This window comes from Myxine glutinosa, chromosome 2, assembly GCF_964187855.1.
Source record: "Myxine glutinosa chromosome 2, kmMyxGlut1.1, whole genome shotgun sequence".
In the NCBI taxonomy this organism is placed as follows: Eukaryota; Metazoa; Chordata; class Myxini; order Myxiniformes; family Myxinidae; genus Myxine; species Myxine glutinosa.
In genome coordinates, this window is record NC_136262.1 from 94,625,473 (window position 1) to 94,643,559 (window position 18,087).

General features: G+C 46.3%; 1 protein-coding gene across 1 annotated transcript in view; it reads left to right on the forward strand.

Moving 5' to 3' along the window:
* The first annotated feature begins 1,743 nt into the window (after window positions 1-1,743).
* Window positions 1,744-18,087, forward strand: part of LOC137421570 (tyrosine-protein kinase ZAP-70) — an 84,097-nt gene continuing 67,753 nt past the window's right edge. Inside the window, exons 1-2 of the mRNA XM_068107755.2 lie at window positions 1,744-1,937; window positions 3,216-3,422. Of these exons, the coding sequence (XP_067963856.2) occupies window positions 1,744-1,937; window positions 3,216-3,422 (401 nt within the window). The remainder of the gene's footprint in view (window positions 1,938-3,215; window positions 3,423-18,087) is intronic.

Consider the following 18,087-nt stretch of genomic DNA (forward strand, 5'->3'; position numbering starts at 1 on the left):
ACACATCTCCCTGCTCTCAAATGTTGTGTTTGTGTGCTTCCCCTTTTCTCCCCATCTTGGCTTCCGCTCCCTCTTTTTATATATTTTGTTTGTGTTTGATTTGTTTGTGAAATAAATGCGAGTTCTTTCACGAGCCTCGATTCTGTAAAAAAAAAAAAAAAAAAAAAAAAAGTCCTCAATGCCAAACAGGAAATCAGAGCTGTCTCCCTTGACATATCACGTGCCTTCGATATGGTCTGGCGCCCAGCTCTGCTCACCAAGCTCTCCTCCTATGGTATCAATGGAAATCTCCACTCATGTCTTGAGGACTTCCTCTCTGGTCGAAGTCAACGTGTGGCCCTGAATGGATTTCTCTCATCGCCCCGGCAAATCCCCTTGAGGGGCAAATGAAGTCGCGACAACCTTCATTGTGTGACCGTTAGTTCTCCTGTCAAGTTTCATTGAGATTGGATAGGTAACGACCTAATGTGTCACTGTAAAAAAAACAGTCAGACAGACAGACAGACCAAATTGCATGTTTTAGTATGATAATACAATAATGATCGACGGATGAGATGTGGATGCGATGACAATGGCTGTGGACATGCAGAGATATGGGCAACATGTCAGTGCACAAGAAAATTTGCACTCAACAGTCTTCAGACGTGGTCGGGTACATTGCGTACATTCGTAAAGTATTTCCTTTCCGTTAAATTCCACTTACTCTACACCCTCGCTCCATGTTACCCTGCGCATGCGAAGTGAAAAACGGGGTTAAGGATTTGGTTCACTTCTTTCTGTCTGTCTGTCTGTCCTTCTGTCTGCAAACGTCAGTTTATGATCGAGGAATGACTGACTTTCAATTGAATGTTATATTTTGAACATGAATCACAACACAAACCTGTAGTTTAGCAATACCTGTACTTTAGCTCTGAATTCATCCTGATCACACATGCACAGAAACGAGCGAGGTAATATTTTTTACTCTGTCTGCCTCTAGCAGTCAAACAAAATTGAAAATCATTCCAAGCAGGAAACTTACAGCTTTTTTTATGGACGTCATAATTAGGAGACAAATAACAGGCAAGAAGACCCAATAGAATATGTTAAATAAGGTGGTGGAACAATGCTGCATCAACGGCAGTAAACCTCTGGAATTTGTTTTCGATGAACTTTGAAAACCTTTATTTTACTTTCATTGAATTTCATATTTGAACACTACAGAACCCAAATCGTTTTTTTAGCACTTTCGAAACCCTTCCGTTTAACAGTACTTAGACAATATATTATGGCATTTTAAGTTGTCACGGCCAATCACATTTGCCGCTTATAGACCCCACCCATGCCCTTGTTTCTCAAGCCAGTGAGAGGTAACGTGTTCTATGAACTCTCTTGTTTGAGTTAGTGAGAGTGTTTATCTGATGTAAAGGCAAGTTAGGTGAATTGGTTTATGTAAATGCAGACAAAAACTAAATAATTTGGGGTACATTAATCATGTTACAATGTACAGGAACAATAGGCTTTTCTTCATCAACGTTTTAGCAGAAAAATCTCAGGAATTAGGATAACAAGTGGTTTGTTATTTTTGTGGTAACTTTATCGAACAATAATTTACCATGGTGTGTCTCATTTAACGACTCATTCCTGATTAGTTCCTCCCTTAATCTTTCAATCAACTGAATTTCTAACTGTTAGAAATGATATTAACAATATCAACCTTACCATTTCCCCCATTCTCAACTTGTTGCCAATCCTTCAGCAGGTATGCAATCCACTGAGAATGTGTATGGGCCAGCCACGAAACCATCAGAAACAGACGTGTTTGAAAGTCCTTACCACGACCCTGACGAGCTCCGCACAATTGAACTGAACCCCAATGCTCTCACTTTAAATACAGACATTGAGCTCGGTGCTGGGAATTTCGCCACAGTTGTGCCAGGGGTCTTGCAACTGCGATGGTGAGTTGTTTGCTTATGATTGGGAGAAGGCTGATATGTCTGTAGTTAAGGGGATTGGTTTGAAACATTTTTTTTTTGTTTGGTAGGAGTAGGAGTGATGTTTGAGACTTTCGAAGGAGGATTTTTCCCATCCAAGAAGGACATATGAAAGAGAGAGAAGAGAGGTATGAAACAACTGGAGCACAGTTCCCGAGGATTGAAGCACTTATGCCATCAGGACCAGTTGTGGAGGAGGTGTCCAGTTGGTTAGAAACCTTTCCTCTATGGCAGGGGAGAAGTGCACATGCTGTAGGGAGCATTCTGTAAAAGTGGAAACGGTTGATATAGGAAGGGGTGGATTTGGAACCTTGGCCTTTTGACTGAAGACAAAGTTGAGGAACTTTGCTTTTTCTAGAGCAATATCCAGAATGACTCCATTCTTTAAGAGGGAAGGAATGGAGGAGGAATGTGTACAAGAGATAAGGTTGATCAGCTCTTCTGGGCTTTGGAGGATTGTCAGAGGCTAAATGATCACAGGTGAACCTGATGTTGGACCATGGCTCTTTGTAGGAGAGATACCTAATAGTTCTGAGCCATGTGGAAAGACTGCAGTTTGCACTGAGTAGGGTTTGCATTCGGGGAGGAGAATGAGTTGCCTCACCACATACATCAGCGTACCAGGGTCGAGATAATGGACAGAAACGTTGAATGTGGGGTGGAATGGATAAATTTCACGAGCAATCAATGTTAGGTGCTGATGTTGTGATGGACCAGTGTTGACTTGTAGAGAACGGATTAATTCACATGAACATGTAATTTCTCGTCCCTCACTTTTTGTCAACGTACAAAAAATATGGGCCAGACTCATACCGACTATATTTTGTTTCATATTAAACATTTAATGTAACTTTTCCCTTTTATATAGATGTCATATTTCCATAGAGTCTAACTCTTTTCACTATAAATGGCCATTTTTTTTACTCTTTAAAAGCCACCAGCAAATGCTAATGGGCAAGTGGCGCAGCATTTGCTACCAATGGAGTTGTTAAAACATCTCATGAGCATTTTGATAGAAATAGGACAGACATGTTGAAGCAGACAGAGGAGCAAACTTCGTAGCTCAACATCTTGACAAGAAATGCCATTGATTCCGAGGATCAGAACATGAATGCTTACATAGCTGCAAATGGAGACCCAGGAGCCATGACCCAGAGTCCGCATGCTGGAAACAAGTTTTGTGATGAGGTGAGTGATGACAAAAATGTTTTAGTTTCTTCTTCCTCTTTGCCTTTTGTGCAGTCGTGAAGTGCATGCCGCTGTGAAGGTGCTGAAGCAAGCGAACAACCAAGAGCTTTTGAGAGAGGAGCTCATGCGGGAGGCAGAACTAATGCACCAGCTCGACCATCCTTATATTGTCCGAATGTTTGGTGTTTGTGACAATAACAAGACTCTGATGCTGGTGATGGAATTAGCTCCGCTGGGTCCACTCAACAAGTTCCTACAAAGGTAACTAGAATGGCACTTGGTACAGAGCATACCTCCGCCAGGCTGAACGGTCGATATTTTATATCCCACTGAGAGGTCGGATGTGCATTCGGACCTGAACCAAAATCTAATTGGCTTGTTCTTGTAACCTACCCAACTCATCCACCAAATTATGTCATAATCCATCCAAAACCTTTTAATACATATCGTTTTTTGTTATCATGTTACATATCGTGTAATATCATGCTACATATCGTTTTTTCCCCTATCACTCAATCGTGAAGTATCCCTTAAAATTATATTATGTGGATCTGGATTTGGGTTTCGTGACCAAAATCAAATCAGTTTCATCCTTGTTACACACCTAATCTGTCCACCAAATTTTGTACGTCCATAACCTTTTGAGATTTTATTTTTTTTTGTATACAAGATCCAGGCTCGTGTAAGAGCTAATATTTATGGAAAAAAAAAACAAACGGACATATAATAGAGGGAGCGAGAGACAAGATGGGGAGAGAGGGGGAAGCACACAAATACAGCATTTGAGAGCAGGGACATCAGGAGATCTGTGGGAGGGAGAGGGCTTGGGGGGAGCAATGTTTTGTGGCCGGATGCCCTTCCTGCCGCCAACCCTCTTGGTCACCTCTTGCAACGCACAGGGAATTACCAGTGAACTGGTACTCAATTTGCCGACATCGGAGGGATGACCGGCTGAGTCAACCCCCCTGGCGTTAATTCAGCGATCGACTGGGATTCGAGCACAGGATCCTAGGATCCCAAGCCGGCACCCTAACCACGAAGCCAACACCACGCTCAATTGGTACATTATATGTGTGAACGTATTGGACGGGGCCTGGGAATAATGCTGTAGGACAGACAAGGTTGGTGGGGTTGAGGTGGCTTTTCCAATCATACAATAAAACAAGACCGATACTCCGTGGCTTGTTTGATACTTTAGTTGAAAAGTGTAGTATGACATGGGTGGGGATACCATTTAGCAGTGAGAAAATAATGAAAGTATTAATTTTTTGACTTCACGCATGGAAAGCCTGTTCGTGAATGACTTGGGTATAAAAACGGCAAATGGCAAACGATACAACAACAAACAACAGGCATATTAAGGCAATTTTCCCTGCAAGAGCGGGGGTTAGCCTTGCGGTCCCCATGACAATCTTCTCCATTTTGCCCTATTTTCTGCAACTCCCCTTGTTAACCCCCTTGCCCGCATTTCTTCTTCGACCATCTTTAGCCAAGTCTTTCTCGGTCTTTCCCGTCCTCTACTTCCTTCTACATTCATTTCCATCACTCTTCTCAACCAATCACTTTCATCCTTCCTCAACACATGACCAAACCATCTCAAACTGTTTCTCTTCACAGCATCCATCACAGGCTCTATTGCCATCATCTTTCGCAATTCATCATTTGTCTTCCTCACTCTCAACGATACTCCACACATCCACCGAACCATTCGCATTTCCACCCTTTCCAGCCTTCGTTGCTGCTCTACGTTCATTACCCATGTCTCGCTCCCATAAATCATAACACTTCTCACACATGCAGCATACACCTTTCCCTTCAGCTTCAATGACACTCCCCTCCTCGTCAGCACGCTACTCAGTTCCCAAAACTTCTTCCATGCACATCTCACTCCAGCAACCGTTGCCGAGTCTGATCCACCTTATCCATTCAGCATGTCTCCTACGTAGCAAAATGTTTCCACACCTTCCAGCTTCTTGCCGTCTCCAAGGTCCAACTCACCATTTCCTCCATCTGCAGCTCCCTCTGTGCACACCTTATACTTGAATGTAGCTGCCACACTGGTTAATGACCCTCTCAAACCACTACATTTTTGATGAACCCACTCAGCGCACATTGTACATTGAATGGAATTCACTCTGACACCCTTCCTGCACACAGCACACGGCCACTTCCCAGTTCTTTCCACCTCACCACATGCTTTACCACTTGCCATCACCTTCGTTTTTCCGATATTCACCTTCAGACTTTTTGTCTCCATACATTCCTTCCACTTGTTCATCTTCTCCTTCAGTCCATCCATACTTTCTACTATCAACACCAGATCATCTGGTATACATCAACTCCACGGTAAACCCTCCTTTAGGTTCCGAGCCAGCACCTCCATCACAGCTACAAATAGTAGTGGACTTAGTACCGACCCCTGATGCACTCCCACCTTCACCTCAAACTCACCACTCTTCCCGTCCTTCGTCCTTACAGCTGTGCGTGCTCTTTTGTACATTGCCATCACTACTCTGATCAACCATTCCTCCACTCCTAACTTCCTTAATGCCCACGTCACTACTTCACGTGGAGCCCTATCGAATGCTTTCTCAAGATCAACAAACCCAAGAAACAACTTCTTCCTCTTCTCTATGTACTTCTCCTGCAACTGCCTCACAATAAAAAGTGTGTCTGTCGTTTCTCTTCCTGGCATAAATCCAAACTGCATTTAGTCAATCTTCACTTTCTTCCTTATCCTCCTCTCCAACACCCTTTCCAATACCTTCATTCCATGCTCCAATAACTTTATCACTCGATTCGAGCCACAGTCCAGAGGGTCACCTTTCCCCTTGTATAGAGTGTTACGTGCTCCTCCCCGACCCCCTGGTCACGGTGTACCTCCGAGCCCTGAGAGGAGCCACGGCAGAAAAATATGTTATTCCGTGTCCCAAATCAATCGGGAAACCACACCAATGGTTAACCACAAACAAATATTGTGTTAAAAATCACACAAGAATAACGATACAACAATCATAGCAATCAACAATACAATCAACACATCTTATGATGGTACCATCAGCTCAGATAAGATAACTCACAGCTCCAAGTGAGTGAAGAAAGAACATTCCCCAATGTCTCTATAGCTCAAAGGTGATACCCTCCAGCGAGTGTCAGAGCGATATCGAATCGAAACCTGAACCCCGTTCAGATGACGGGCTCAGTCGCACCGCCAAAACAGCACAACAGGCGTAGGCGGCCGGAGCGGCACAAAAAGTCACGTGGTCCAAAACGAAAGGCAAACTCATGGAGGAATGGGAAATCCAAAGGCGCCCTCCATGTATGAACGTTCACAGCTCAGTCGGCGAACCACAAATTAATCTTCAAACTCCGCGTTGCACACACACATCCCAGATAGACGTCTGGATGGTGGAAAAAAGCTGACGCGAAACAAAGACACCTTGCTCGACGCGCGAAGGGCGCGAGTCACAATGGCGGATGGCTCGTACTTGAGACGAAATCACATGACGATGGTTTCTCCGAATCCAACGCCAACCTGACGCGCAGATTTGATCAGTCACAGCGATAACCACTCTTATCGCAGGAATTCCTTTCCAGGAAACTCAAAGTTCACTAGCGACTTTCATTCGACAATGCTCGCTCCGGAGCTGGAAGCGACCAGCTTCTTGTCCGACCTTTTCCCGCCTTCTTCTCCCTCCTATTCCTCTTCGTCTTCCGGTTCCTGATCCGGTTTCCTGTTTCAATTAACATTAACCTTTTTACATTCTGACAATAATAATGGCTATTTCCCTCAAACAATAATAATAATAATACATTGAACCAGAAATGTTTCAAGTGGATGAAAACCACAACAGCGGAGGTGACGAATCCGTAACACTTCCCCCCCCCTCAAGAAAGAAAGTTTGAACACAGCAAAAACTTTCTTTGCAGGCAAAACTCTTCCAACAAACAAAAGTAAACTCGCACCCAAATTATCAATTCCCGTGAGCAAGAATAATCAATATTTCCCAAAATATAAAGCAACAAAATTTCAAACAACTGACAGAGATTTCCAAAGTTAATTCACTCTGGACAAAGCATCAGCAACGACATTGTCCCTGCCCTTTACATGTTCAATTTCCCAGTTGAACTCCTGCAAAGCCAAACTCCATCTCATCAACCTCTGATTTTTATTTTTTATTTCTTTTGAATGAAGGTTAAGGGGTTGTGATCAAAAATCCAAAGTCAAGCAAATCTATAGCACCTTTTCCGGGAGGCCGAGCTGAGAGCCAGGTTCCATGGTGGTTGGGTGGTGAAGCCTGGAAGTGTTCACTACATGGACGCCTTTAGGAACGTGGAGTTCACGGTTAATCTGTGTCGGAAAGTTCACTACATGGACACCTTTAGGAACGTGGAGTTCACGGTTAATCCGTGCAGGAAAGTTCACTACATGGATGCCTTTAGGAACGCGGCATTCACGGTTAATCCGTGAAGGAATCTTGGCTCGGCTGCCCCGCAGCATTCAGTGCTTCAACTCTTCCTAACTTTCATAATAATCACGGTTGGACCGCTTGTCGCTGTAGTCATGTGAATAGCGGTCTCCTTCTCGGCCACTACCCTGATAAATCATCCCTTCGGGAGCTGCCGTAACTCTGGGAGCCTCCATAGTAATATCGACTGCGGCCACCACCAAAACCACTACTCTCACCCCGGGAGCCATAGCCATCCCTGAAACTACCTCCACGTTTTCCTCCTCTGTAGCCCCCTCAACACCTATGGCCTGCCTTCTCTACTGTTATGGTCCGACCATCCAAATCCTTGCCATCCAAATCATTTTCTGCATCTTTGGCATCCTTTGTGTTTTCAAACGTGACAAAGCCAAACCCTCTTGACTTTTGCGTCTCCCTGTCTTTTATCAGCAGCACTTCCAAGAGCGGTCCATATTTGCTGAAGACAGAGTCCATAACATCTTCCTTTGTGTTGAAGTTCAGTCCACCTACAAAGAGCTTGCCAATATTGCCTCCATCCCTGACTTGTGTGTGCTGACACTTAATTCCAGGGTACTTCCTCTTCTCTTCAGGGCGCTTCCTACTAGGCTTTTCAACAAACATCGGGTTACCAGAAACTTGACCACCGGCCAAATCATTCCCGATAACAAAAGATACTCCCTCTACAGGAAGAGTGGCTTGTAAACCTACGGTGACCGGTCCTGACACCAAATCAGACTTTAAATGGATGACATGAAGTGGAGCTTTAACACAGCCACCAACCCCCTGTAACCGAACACTAACACCAGTTGCCGTCTTCTCTGACAATGGCAAAATGCCCTCAAGCATCAAAGATTGATGTGCTCCTGTGTCCCTCAACACCCTAACAGGTCTCTGGTTAGTCAAGTCTCCATCCAGTGACACAACCCCCTCTGAAATAAATGGTTTGTAACCCTTTTGAGGGCGATTTCTCACATTTGCCAATGCATTCGGAGTTGTACTAGTCTGACTCCGCTCCTAATTTTTCCTTTCCAGGGCATAACATTGGGACATCAAGTGTCCAGGTGTCTTGCAAAAAGCGCAAGTAGGCCCGGAGGAGAAACTCATGTTTTGCCTCGAGCCCCCCGGAAGATAAGTCTGTCTTGGAACTGTAGTCTTCTGATTCCTAAAAGTCACGGTATCAGAGTTGTCCTCATAGTCATCTCGAGGCCGCCCCCATGAATGTTCGTTCTCCGCAACGGATGTACCATAACTCCCCTGGCGAACTCTAGGCGAGAAGTTAGGTTTGTGGAACCCCATCCTGTGTGTTAAGGCATCGTCATCTGCCACGGTTGCTGCCTCATACAACTCTGGTACCTTCTTTTCCTCCAGATGTACTTTAATGTCCTCGTGGACACACTATTTGAATTCCTCCACCAGGATCAATTGTCGCAACAGTTTGAAGTCTTTCCCAACCCCTTTTGAATCACACCACTGATCAAACATGGTTTCTTTCATTCGGGCAAACTCCACATGGGTCTCACCCTCCCTCTTCCTGGCATTCCGGAATTTTTGCCGGTAAGCTTCAGGGACCAATTCATAGGCTTTGAGAATGGTTTTCTTCACTATCTCATAATCTGCACATTGGTCAATCGGTAAAGCTGAATAAATATCTTGAGCTTTACCCACCAGAACACTTTGCACTAACATGGTCCAGGACTCCTCAGGCCATTTTAGCATTCGAGCCACTTTCTCAAAGTGTAAAAAAAACTTGGCTACCTCCTTTTCATTGAAGGGTGGAACAAGCCTCACATGTCTACCAACATCCCAGGTGTTCTGACTAGTTGTCGAACCAGCCGGCATGGATGGTACCTCTCCCCGTTCTCTCATTACCTCCAGCTCCTTGAATTTAATTTCCTTCTGAAGCTCCATGGCATGTTGCTTTAACTCCCTTTCGGCTCTTCTTTCCTCCGCTCTTTCCTTTTCTCTTCTTTCCACGAGTTCCCTTTCAACTCTCCTTTCCTCTGCTCTTCCTTCCTCGAGTTCTCGTTCCTGTTCTGCTCTTTTTCCCTCGAGTTCTCATTCCTGTGCTGCTCTTTTTTCCTCGAGTTCTCTTTCAGTTCTCCTTTCCTCTGCTCTTCTCTCCTCGAGTTCTCTTTCCTGTGCTGCTCTTCTTTCCTCGAGTTCTCTTGCAGCTCTCCTTTCCTCTGCTTTTAACCTTTCCTGGCTCTGCAGTTGCATCTCCATTTTCCGGAGCTCCACATTTTCTTGTTCCTCGGGTAACCAATCCAAGGCTACCTCTTTCCATGTTCCTTGTCCCACCAGAGATTCTATCACCAATGTCTGCATCTCTGCTTTCTTCATACTAACTCGGACCTCCAAGTTAAAATGTCTGGCCAATATCAAGGGTTCCGATTTTTTTAACGCTTGGAACTGTGCCTCACTAGAGGACGCCGCAAACTTTTCTGCATCAAACACCATGGTGACTATCCGTTAGCACCTGTTAACCTTCACACAAGAAATTTAAAAAAAAAAAATTAATTTTATTTTTGAAAAATTTGGGAATGTTAGAAAAATTCCAAATTTGGAAAATTTGGGAATGCTGGGGAATTCTTTCCCAGACGAAATTTAGGGAATTTTATCCCTGACAAAGACCCAATTTCGAGCCCACGAGTCAATTGGACGAGCCCCCAATTTCTGTTACGTGCTCCTCCCCGACCCCCTGGTCACGGTGTACCTCCGAGCCCCGAGAGGAGCCACGGCAGAAAAATATGTTATTCCGTGTCAAAAATCAATAGGGAAACCACACCAATGGTTAACCACAAACAAATATTGTATTAAAAATCACACAAGAATAACGATACAACAATCATAGCAATCAACAATACAATCAACACATCTTATGATGGTACCATCAGCTAGGATAAGATAACTCACAGCTCCAAGTGAGTGAAGAAAGAACATTCCCCAATGTCTCTATAGCTCAAAGGTGATCCCCTCCAGCGAGTGTCAGAGCGATATTGAATCGAAACCCGAACCCTGTTCAGATGACGGGCTCAGTCGCATCGCCAAAACAGCACAAAAGGCATAGGCGGCCGGAGCGGCGCAAAAAGTCACGTGGTCCAAAACCAAAGGCAAACTCACGGAGGAATGGGAAATCCAAAGGCGCCCTCCAGGTATGAACGTTCACAGTTCAGTCGGCGAACCACAAATTAATCTTCAAACTCCGCGTTGCACACACACATCCCAGATAGACGTCTGGATGGTGAAAAAAAGCTGACGCGAAGCAAAGACACTTTGCTCGACGCGCGAGTCACAATGGCGGACGGCTCATACTTGAGACGAAATCACACGACGATGGTTTCTCCGAATCCAATGCCAACCTGACACGCAGATTTGATCAGTCACAGTGATAACCATTCTTATCGCAGGAATTCCTTTCCAGGAAACTCAAAGTTCACTCGCGACTTTTGTTCGACAACGCTCGCTCCAGAGCTGGAAGCGACCAGCTTCTTGTCCGACCTTTTCCCGCCTTCTTCTCCCTCCTATTCCTCTTCAGCTTCCGGTTCCCGATCCAGTTTCCTGTTTCAATTAACATGAACCTTTTTACATTCTGACAATAATAATGGCTATTTCCCTCAAACAATAATAATAATAATACATAGAACCAGAAATGTTTCAAGTGGATGAAAACCACAACAGCGGAAGTGACGAATCCGTAACAAGAGGGACGAGGGTACTCAGTTCCCAAACCACTGGAATGCGGCCTTCTTTCACCACCAGATTGCAGATCTCTGTCATTCTCTTCACACCCCAATTTCCCGCTGCCTTCAACATATCTCCCACAACTCCCGTCGGCCCTCCCGCTTTTCTACTCTTCATTGCTTTTATTCGATTCCTCAACTTCCTTCTCAGTTATCTTCTCTGCCGGTCCTAAAACTGGGTTACTCTCTATGTTGCCATCCCGTTCATTCTCTGCATTCAACAGTATTTCCATATATTCTCTTTCATCTTCCTTTAATTCCATCTGGGTCCACAACGATTTGTCCCACTTCATCCTTCAAGCAACTCACCCCCATCACATCACACCTCTCTTTCGCTATCTGTTTGCAATCCTGAATACCGCTCTCTGACCTTCTTCCAAATCCAAGCGTTCAATGAGTTCAAATGGCAAACGATGAACCATTAAATTCCACATTCTTGTGGCACCTTCAGTCGGACGTCAGGCATTGACAGCATGCTCTCTATATTTTCATTCCAAACAACATCATTCATCATTCCAATCACAAATTAATACAATAGCATTAATATATCAAAATAACCATTAAAATAATAATATAATAAATTAATATCAATAATTGCACATAGTCTGCTTTTCTGGTGGTCGTGGCGGCTTTTTGGCCGTTGGGTCTGCCCTCTGCTCGGTCCCAGCTCTGCTCCTGGCTTCGCCTGCCCGGCTCTTCCACTGTTTCCTCAGGCCCGCTCCCGTTGTTTGTGGCCGTTGTTTGCGGCTGTGGCTGTTTGCCGCTGCGGTCTTGGTTTGCGGCTGCGGCTGTTTGCCGCTGCGGCCTTTGTTGTCTTGGCTTGCGGCTGCGGTCGTTTGCCGCTGCGGCCTTTGCTGTCTTGATTAGCGGCTGCGGTCGTCGGCCGCTGCGGCCTTTGCTGTCTTGATTAGCGGCTACGGTCGTTTGCCGCTGCGGCAAGGCCTACTCGTCCTCCTCAACCTTGGCCTCTTACTCGTCCATTCGCTCCTGCCTGGCATGGCTCTAAGGTACTCCGCCGCAAGGCTTCTTCTGCTCAATACTCACTCCACCCCATCATGCATCTCTGCAATCAAATACCACGGACTCCTGCGACGACCCAGATACATTCATAGAGGCTCCGGTCGTAAGTTTGTTTACTTACAAACAGGTCACTTCATTCCCGTACTCTGGTCGGCTCAGCGCACTCCCACTCATCGTCCCAGTGCACCTGGTCAAAGCAACGCACACGATCGCACCTCCTGTCTGCAAACCCTGACTAAATCACCTGAGGTCATCCCCACCGTACAAAGCAACATCAAGCTCACCCTGTTCAATACCCGGTCCCTCAACAACAAAAGCCTCATCCTGAACGACTACATTCTGGAAAATAAACGGGACTTTCTCTGTCTCACTGAAACCTGGCAACAACCACTGGACTACTCACTCAACCTCACTACACCCAATGGATATTCTTACATCAATAAACCATGCTCGGAGGGCCGAGGTGGTGGAATTGCCGTAATTCAACGACAGGACATCAAGACCAGCCTCATCTCCATCTCGTCTGCTCCATCATTTGAACACCTGGCTTTTAAACTCTCTGGTCACACACAGTCAGTCATGGCTGTCGTCTACCGCCCTCCCAAACCACACCCATCATTCCTGTCTGACTTCTCCTACTTTCTGACCCAGCTCTGTTCCCTCTCCCCCTCAATCCTCCTCCTCGGTGATTTCAATATCCACATGGACTCCACCGACTCCACAATAACCACTGACTTCACTGATTTACTCACCTGCTTTAACCTCACTCAACATGTCAACTTTCCTACCCATAACCGTGGGCACATTCTGGACCTTGTCTGCTCGACTGGATTAATTTTGCACCATCTCTCTGGCTCCGACCTCACCCTCTCTGACCACTTAGCCATCACTATGACCATCAACATCCCCACCCCAGCACCAAGGCATTATCGCACTATCAACTTCTGAAAGCCAAACGCTCTTTCACCTACCTCATTCTCATCCACCCTCTCTGAAAAAATGTCCACTTCTCCCTTCGTTGACCTCCACACCCCTTCTGACCTCACTTTTTTTTTTTTTGTATACTGAACCGAGGCTCGTGAAAGAGCGAACATTTATTTCACAAACAAATCAACCAGACAAACAAAATATATAAAAAGAGGGAGCGGAAGACAAGATGGGGAGAGAAGGGGAAGCACACAAACACAACATTTGAGAGCAGGGAGAAGTGTGGGAGGGAGAGGGCTTGGGGGGAGGATGCGTGGGAAGGGGGGGGGGGGGAGAGGGATAAAACACAAGGGGACCGAAATTAGCGGGGGTAGAAAAGATCAAGGTTTTGGATGGGGGAAGATAAGAGATGGTGGTGAACAGCTGTTTTAAAGACCTGGAGGGTGGAGTGGGATTGAAGAGAGTGAGGGAGTTTGTTCCAGAGGTGGGAGAAAAGAGGAATGAAGGAGTGAAGGTGAGCAGAGAGTCTTGATTTTGGCAGTTTAACCATAAGAGGGTTGCAGGCAGATCTTGTGCGACCTGTAGGAATATTTGAGGGACAGAGCCCAGAGAGAGCTGGGGGGGGCAAGGCCAGAGAGCAGTCGGGAGAAGACGGAAAGACCACCAACCTGCCTGTGGTGAGTGAGTGAAAGGCCCTTGGAGTTAGCTTCATCGCGGGAGATTCCAATGATTCTGAATGCTTTGGTTTCAACAGCGTGAAGACGAGCTAGGTGTGAGGCAGGAGCACCAGACCAGAGGGGAGAGCAGTATTCCATAGAGCTGCGGATGAAAGCCTTGGAAGTGGTGAGGAGCTCAGGTGTACCAAGGAAGGACTTCGCACGACGGAGGATGCCCAGTCGGCGACTGGCTTTGGAGGCCAGATTTGAAATGTGGTTTTCCCAGGAAAGATCATGGCAGATAGTGAGACCCAAAAGCTTGAGTGACAGAACTTCTTGGAGAGGATTATTCAGAAAGTGGATGGGAGGGTTGTCCAGTCGGTCTTTTCGGAGAGACATTGTAAGAGTGTGAGATTTGTCAGGATTGAAAGACATGTTCCATTTGTTTGCCCAGTCTGTGATTTTGTCCAGGTCTGCAGAGAGTGAAGAGGCTGCAGACTGCCGATCTGAGGGATGAGGAATGGAGCGACAGAGAGTCGAGTCGTCAGCAAAGAGATAGAGAGGATTTTCAAGAGAGTCAGAGAGATCATTGATGAAGACCAGAAAAAGCACAGGGCCTAGAACACTGCCTTGGGGAACTCCAGCCTGAACAGGAAGAAGATGAGAGAAACCCATTCAGGGCCACACGCTGACTACGACCAGAGAGGAAGTCCGCCAGCCATGCGTGGAGATTTCCATGGATACCAAAGGAGGAGCGTTTGGTGAGCAGAGCAGGGTGCCAGACCGTATCGAAGGCACGTGAAATGTCAAGGGAGACAGCTCTAATTTCCTGTTTGGCATTGAGGACCTCCTTCCATTGTTGAGACAGCAGAAGCAGCATGTCCAGAGTAGAGTGACCTGGTCTGAAACCAAATTGATGGTCAGAGATCAAGCCATTGGAGAAGAGGAAAGATTTCATATCTGAAGCAATTTTTTTTTTTTTTTTTTTTAATACAAGATCGAGGCTCGTGAAAGAGCTAACATTAATCACACAAAAAGACAAACCGACACACAAAACACAAAAAACAAGGGGAGCGGCAGACAAGATGGGGAGAGAGGGGGAAGGACACAAACACAACATTTGAGAGCAGGGACATCGGGTGGACTTGGGGGGAGGTGGGAGAGGAATAAAACATATGAACACTGCAAGGACTCTGGGGTGAATTACCGGGGGTAGAAAAGATCAAGGTTTTCGATGGGGGAAGATAAGAGATGGTGGTGAACAGCTATTTTAAAGACCTGGAGGGAGGAGTGGGATTGAAGGGAGTGGGGGAGTTTGTTCCAGAGGCGGGAGAAAAGGGGAATGAAAGAGTGAAGGTGAGCAGAGAGCCTAGACTTTGGCAGTTTAACCATAAGAGGGTTGCAGGCAGATCTTGTGCGACCTGAAGGAATATTTGGGGGACAGAGCACAGAGAGAGCTGGGGGAGCAAGGCCGGAGAGGAGTCGGAAGAAGACAGAAAGACCACCAACCTGCCTGCGGTGAGTGAGTGAAAGGCCCTCGGAGTTGACTACATCGCAGGAGATTCCAATGATTCTGAAAGCTTTGGCCTCAACAGCGTGAAGCCGAGCAAGGTGTGAGGCAGGAGCACCAGCCAAGAGGGGGGAACAGTATTCCATTGAGCTGCGGATGAAAGCCTTGTATGTGGTGAGGAGCTCAGGTGTGCCAAGGAAGGACTTCGCACGATGGAGGATGCCCAGTCGGCGACTGGCTTTGGAGGCCAGCTTGGAAATGTGGTTTTCCCAAGAAAGATCATGGCAGATAGTGAGACCCAAAAGCTTGAGCGACAGAACTTCTTGGAGAGGATTGTTGAGAAAGTAGATGGGAGGGTTTTCCAGTCGGTCCTTTCGGAGAGACATTGTAAGAGTGTGAGATTTGTCAGGATTGAAAGACATGTTCCACTTGTTTGACCAGTCTGTGATTTTGTCCAGGTCTGCAGAGAGTGAGGAGGCTGCAGACTGCCGATCTGAGGGATGAGGAATGGAGCGGCAGATAGTGGAGTCATCAGCAAAGAGATAGAGAGGATTTTCCAGAGAGTCAGAGAGATCATTGATGAAGACCAGAAATAGCACAGGGCCCAGAACACTACCTTGGGGAACTCCAGCCAGAACAGGCAGGGAAGATGAGAGAAATCCATTCAAGGCCACACGTTGCCTACGACCAGAGAGGAAATCCGCAAGCCATGAGTGGAGATTTCCCTGAATACCATAGGAGGTGAGTTTGGTGAGCAGAGCTGGGTGCCAGACCATATCGAATGCATGTGATATGTCGAGTGAGACAGCTCTGATTTCCTGTTTGGCATTGAGGACCTCCATCCATTGTTGAGACAGCAGAAGCAACATGTCCAGAGTAGAATGACCTGGTCTGAATCCAAATTGATGATCAGAGATCAAGCCATTGGAGAAGAGGAAGGATTTGATATCCAAAGCAATGATGGATTCCATGACTTTGCTGATAATTGGGAGCAGGCTGATTGGTCTGTAGTTGCAAGGATCTGTTTTTGCACCTTTTTTGTGTAAAGCGGTAATGTTTGCTGATTTCCAAGATGCTGGCAGATGACCTTGAGAAAAGAGAGGGTGAAAAGAACAGAGAGAGGGTGAGATAGAGCGGCAGAGCAGGATTTTAGGACCCGAGGGCTGATGCCATCTGGTCCAGTTGCAGAATCAGAGTCGAGGTTTGATAAAAACTTCTCCACCTTGTCAGGAGAGAAGGACACAGAGTCCAGGAGCAGTTGGGTTCGACTGGGAAAGGTTGGAACAGAGAGAGATGGGTTTGGGACACAACATTTTGAGGCAAACACAGAGTTGAGGCATTCGGCTTTGTCACGTGCGGTGTCAACTGTGTAGCCATTTGAGGTAAGGGAGGGGATGGAGGGGGAACAAACACCAGAAACGGATTTGACCAGACGCCACCAGGATTTGGAGGAAGGAGACAGGTTTGAGAGTTCAATCTTGAGTGTGGAGAGATAGTGCTTCCTGGCACTCCTGAGGGTAGAAACACACTTGTTTCGAGCTTGGTGGAAGGAACTGAGATTGCCTTCAGTTGGATTTGCCTTCCAAGACGCAAAGGCAAGTTGTTTCAGGGCAACTGCCTCACCACATGATTCAGTGTACCATGGACGGGAGGAAGGGTAAGACAACTGAAGACGAGATGGGATAAATCTGTGCATGAGAGAGAGCAGTTTGCTTTGGAAGAATTCCCAGGAAGAATTGATGTCAGAGGCATTAGAGATGGGAGACCAGTCCAGTTGATTGATGGCTGCTTGCAGACCGTGCCAGTCGGCCTGAGTGAAATGCCAGACTCGTCGGCGCTGAGGAGGCTCTCTGAGAATGGCCAGTGAGATGTCCACTTTAACAAGCACATGATCAGAAGAACCGATTGGAGCAGAAGAAGAGCAGCAGACATTTGCAGGGAAGTTAGTCATAACCAAGTCCAGAAGAGAAGATACTCCATTGACTGAGATCCGGGTCAGGAAATTGACAGATTGTGTCAGTCCCAATGAGTCACAGAAGTCCTTTGCTGAGGTGCCATGGCTGGTGAGAGATGAACCCACACCCAGCCAGCTGGCATGATGACAGTTGAAGTCGCCACATATGAGGAAGAGAGAGTTTGGATGAGTTGATAGAAGTTGGTCCATGTTGTCCGACAGAGAAATGTAAATGGAGTCATCACTGTTTGGAGGACGGTACAGAACACATATGAACAAAAGGTGGGAGCGGAGAGGAAGCCGTAGCCAGAGGTACTCCTGTGGGTGGGGTGGAGAGAGGGCAGTGCAGGGAGAGTGAGGAAGAGCGTTTTTGATAAAGATAGCCACCCCACCACAAGGACGAGGCTCAGGTCTATCGTACCGGAGGAGGGAGTAACCAGGAAGAGATATTAAGGAATCAGAGACATCTTGAAGGAGGAAAGTTTCTGTTAAGCAGATCAAGTCTGGATTTTCAGATGGATTCCATGACTGGTATGATGCAATGATGGATTCCATGACTTTGCTGATAATTGGGAGAAGGCTGATTGGTCTGTAGTTGCTAGGATCTGTTTTTGTACCTTTTTTGTGCAAAGCGGTGATGTTGGCTGATT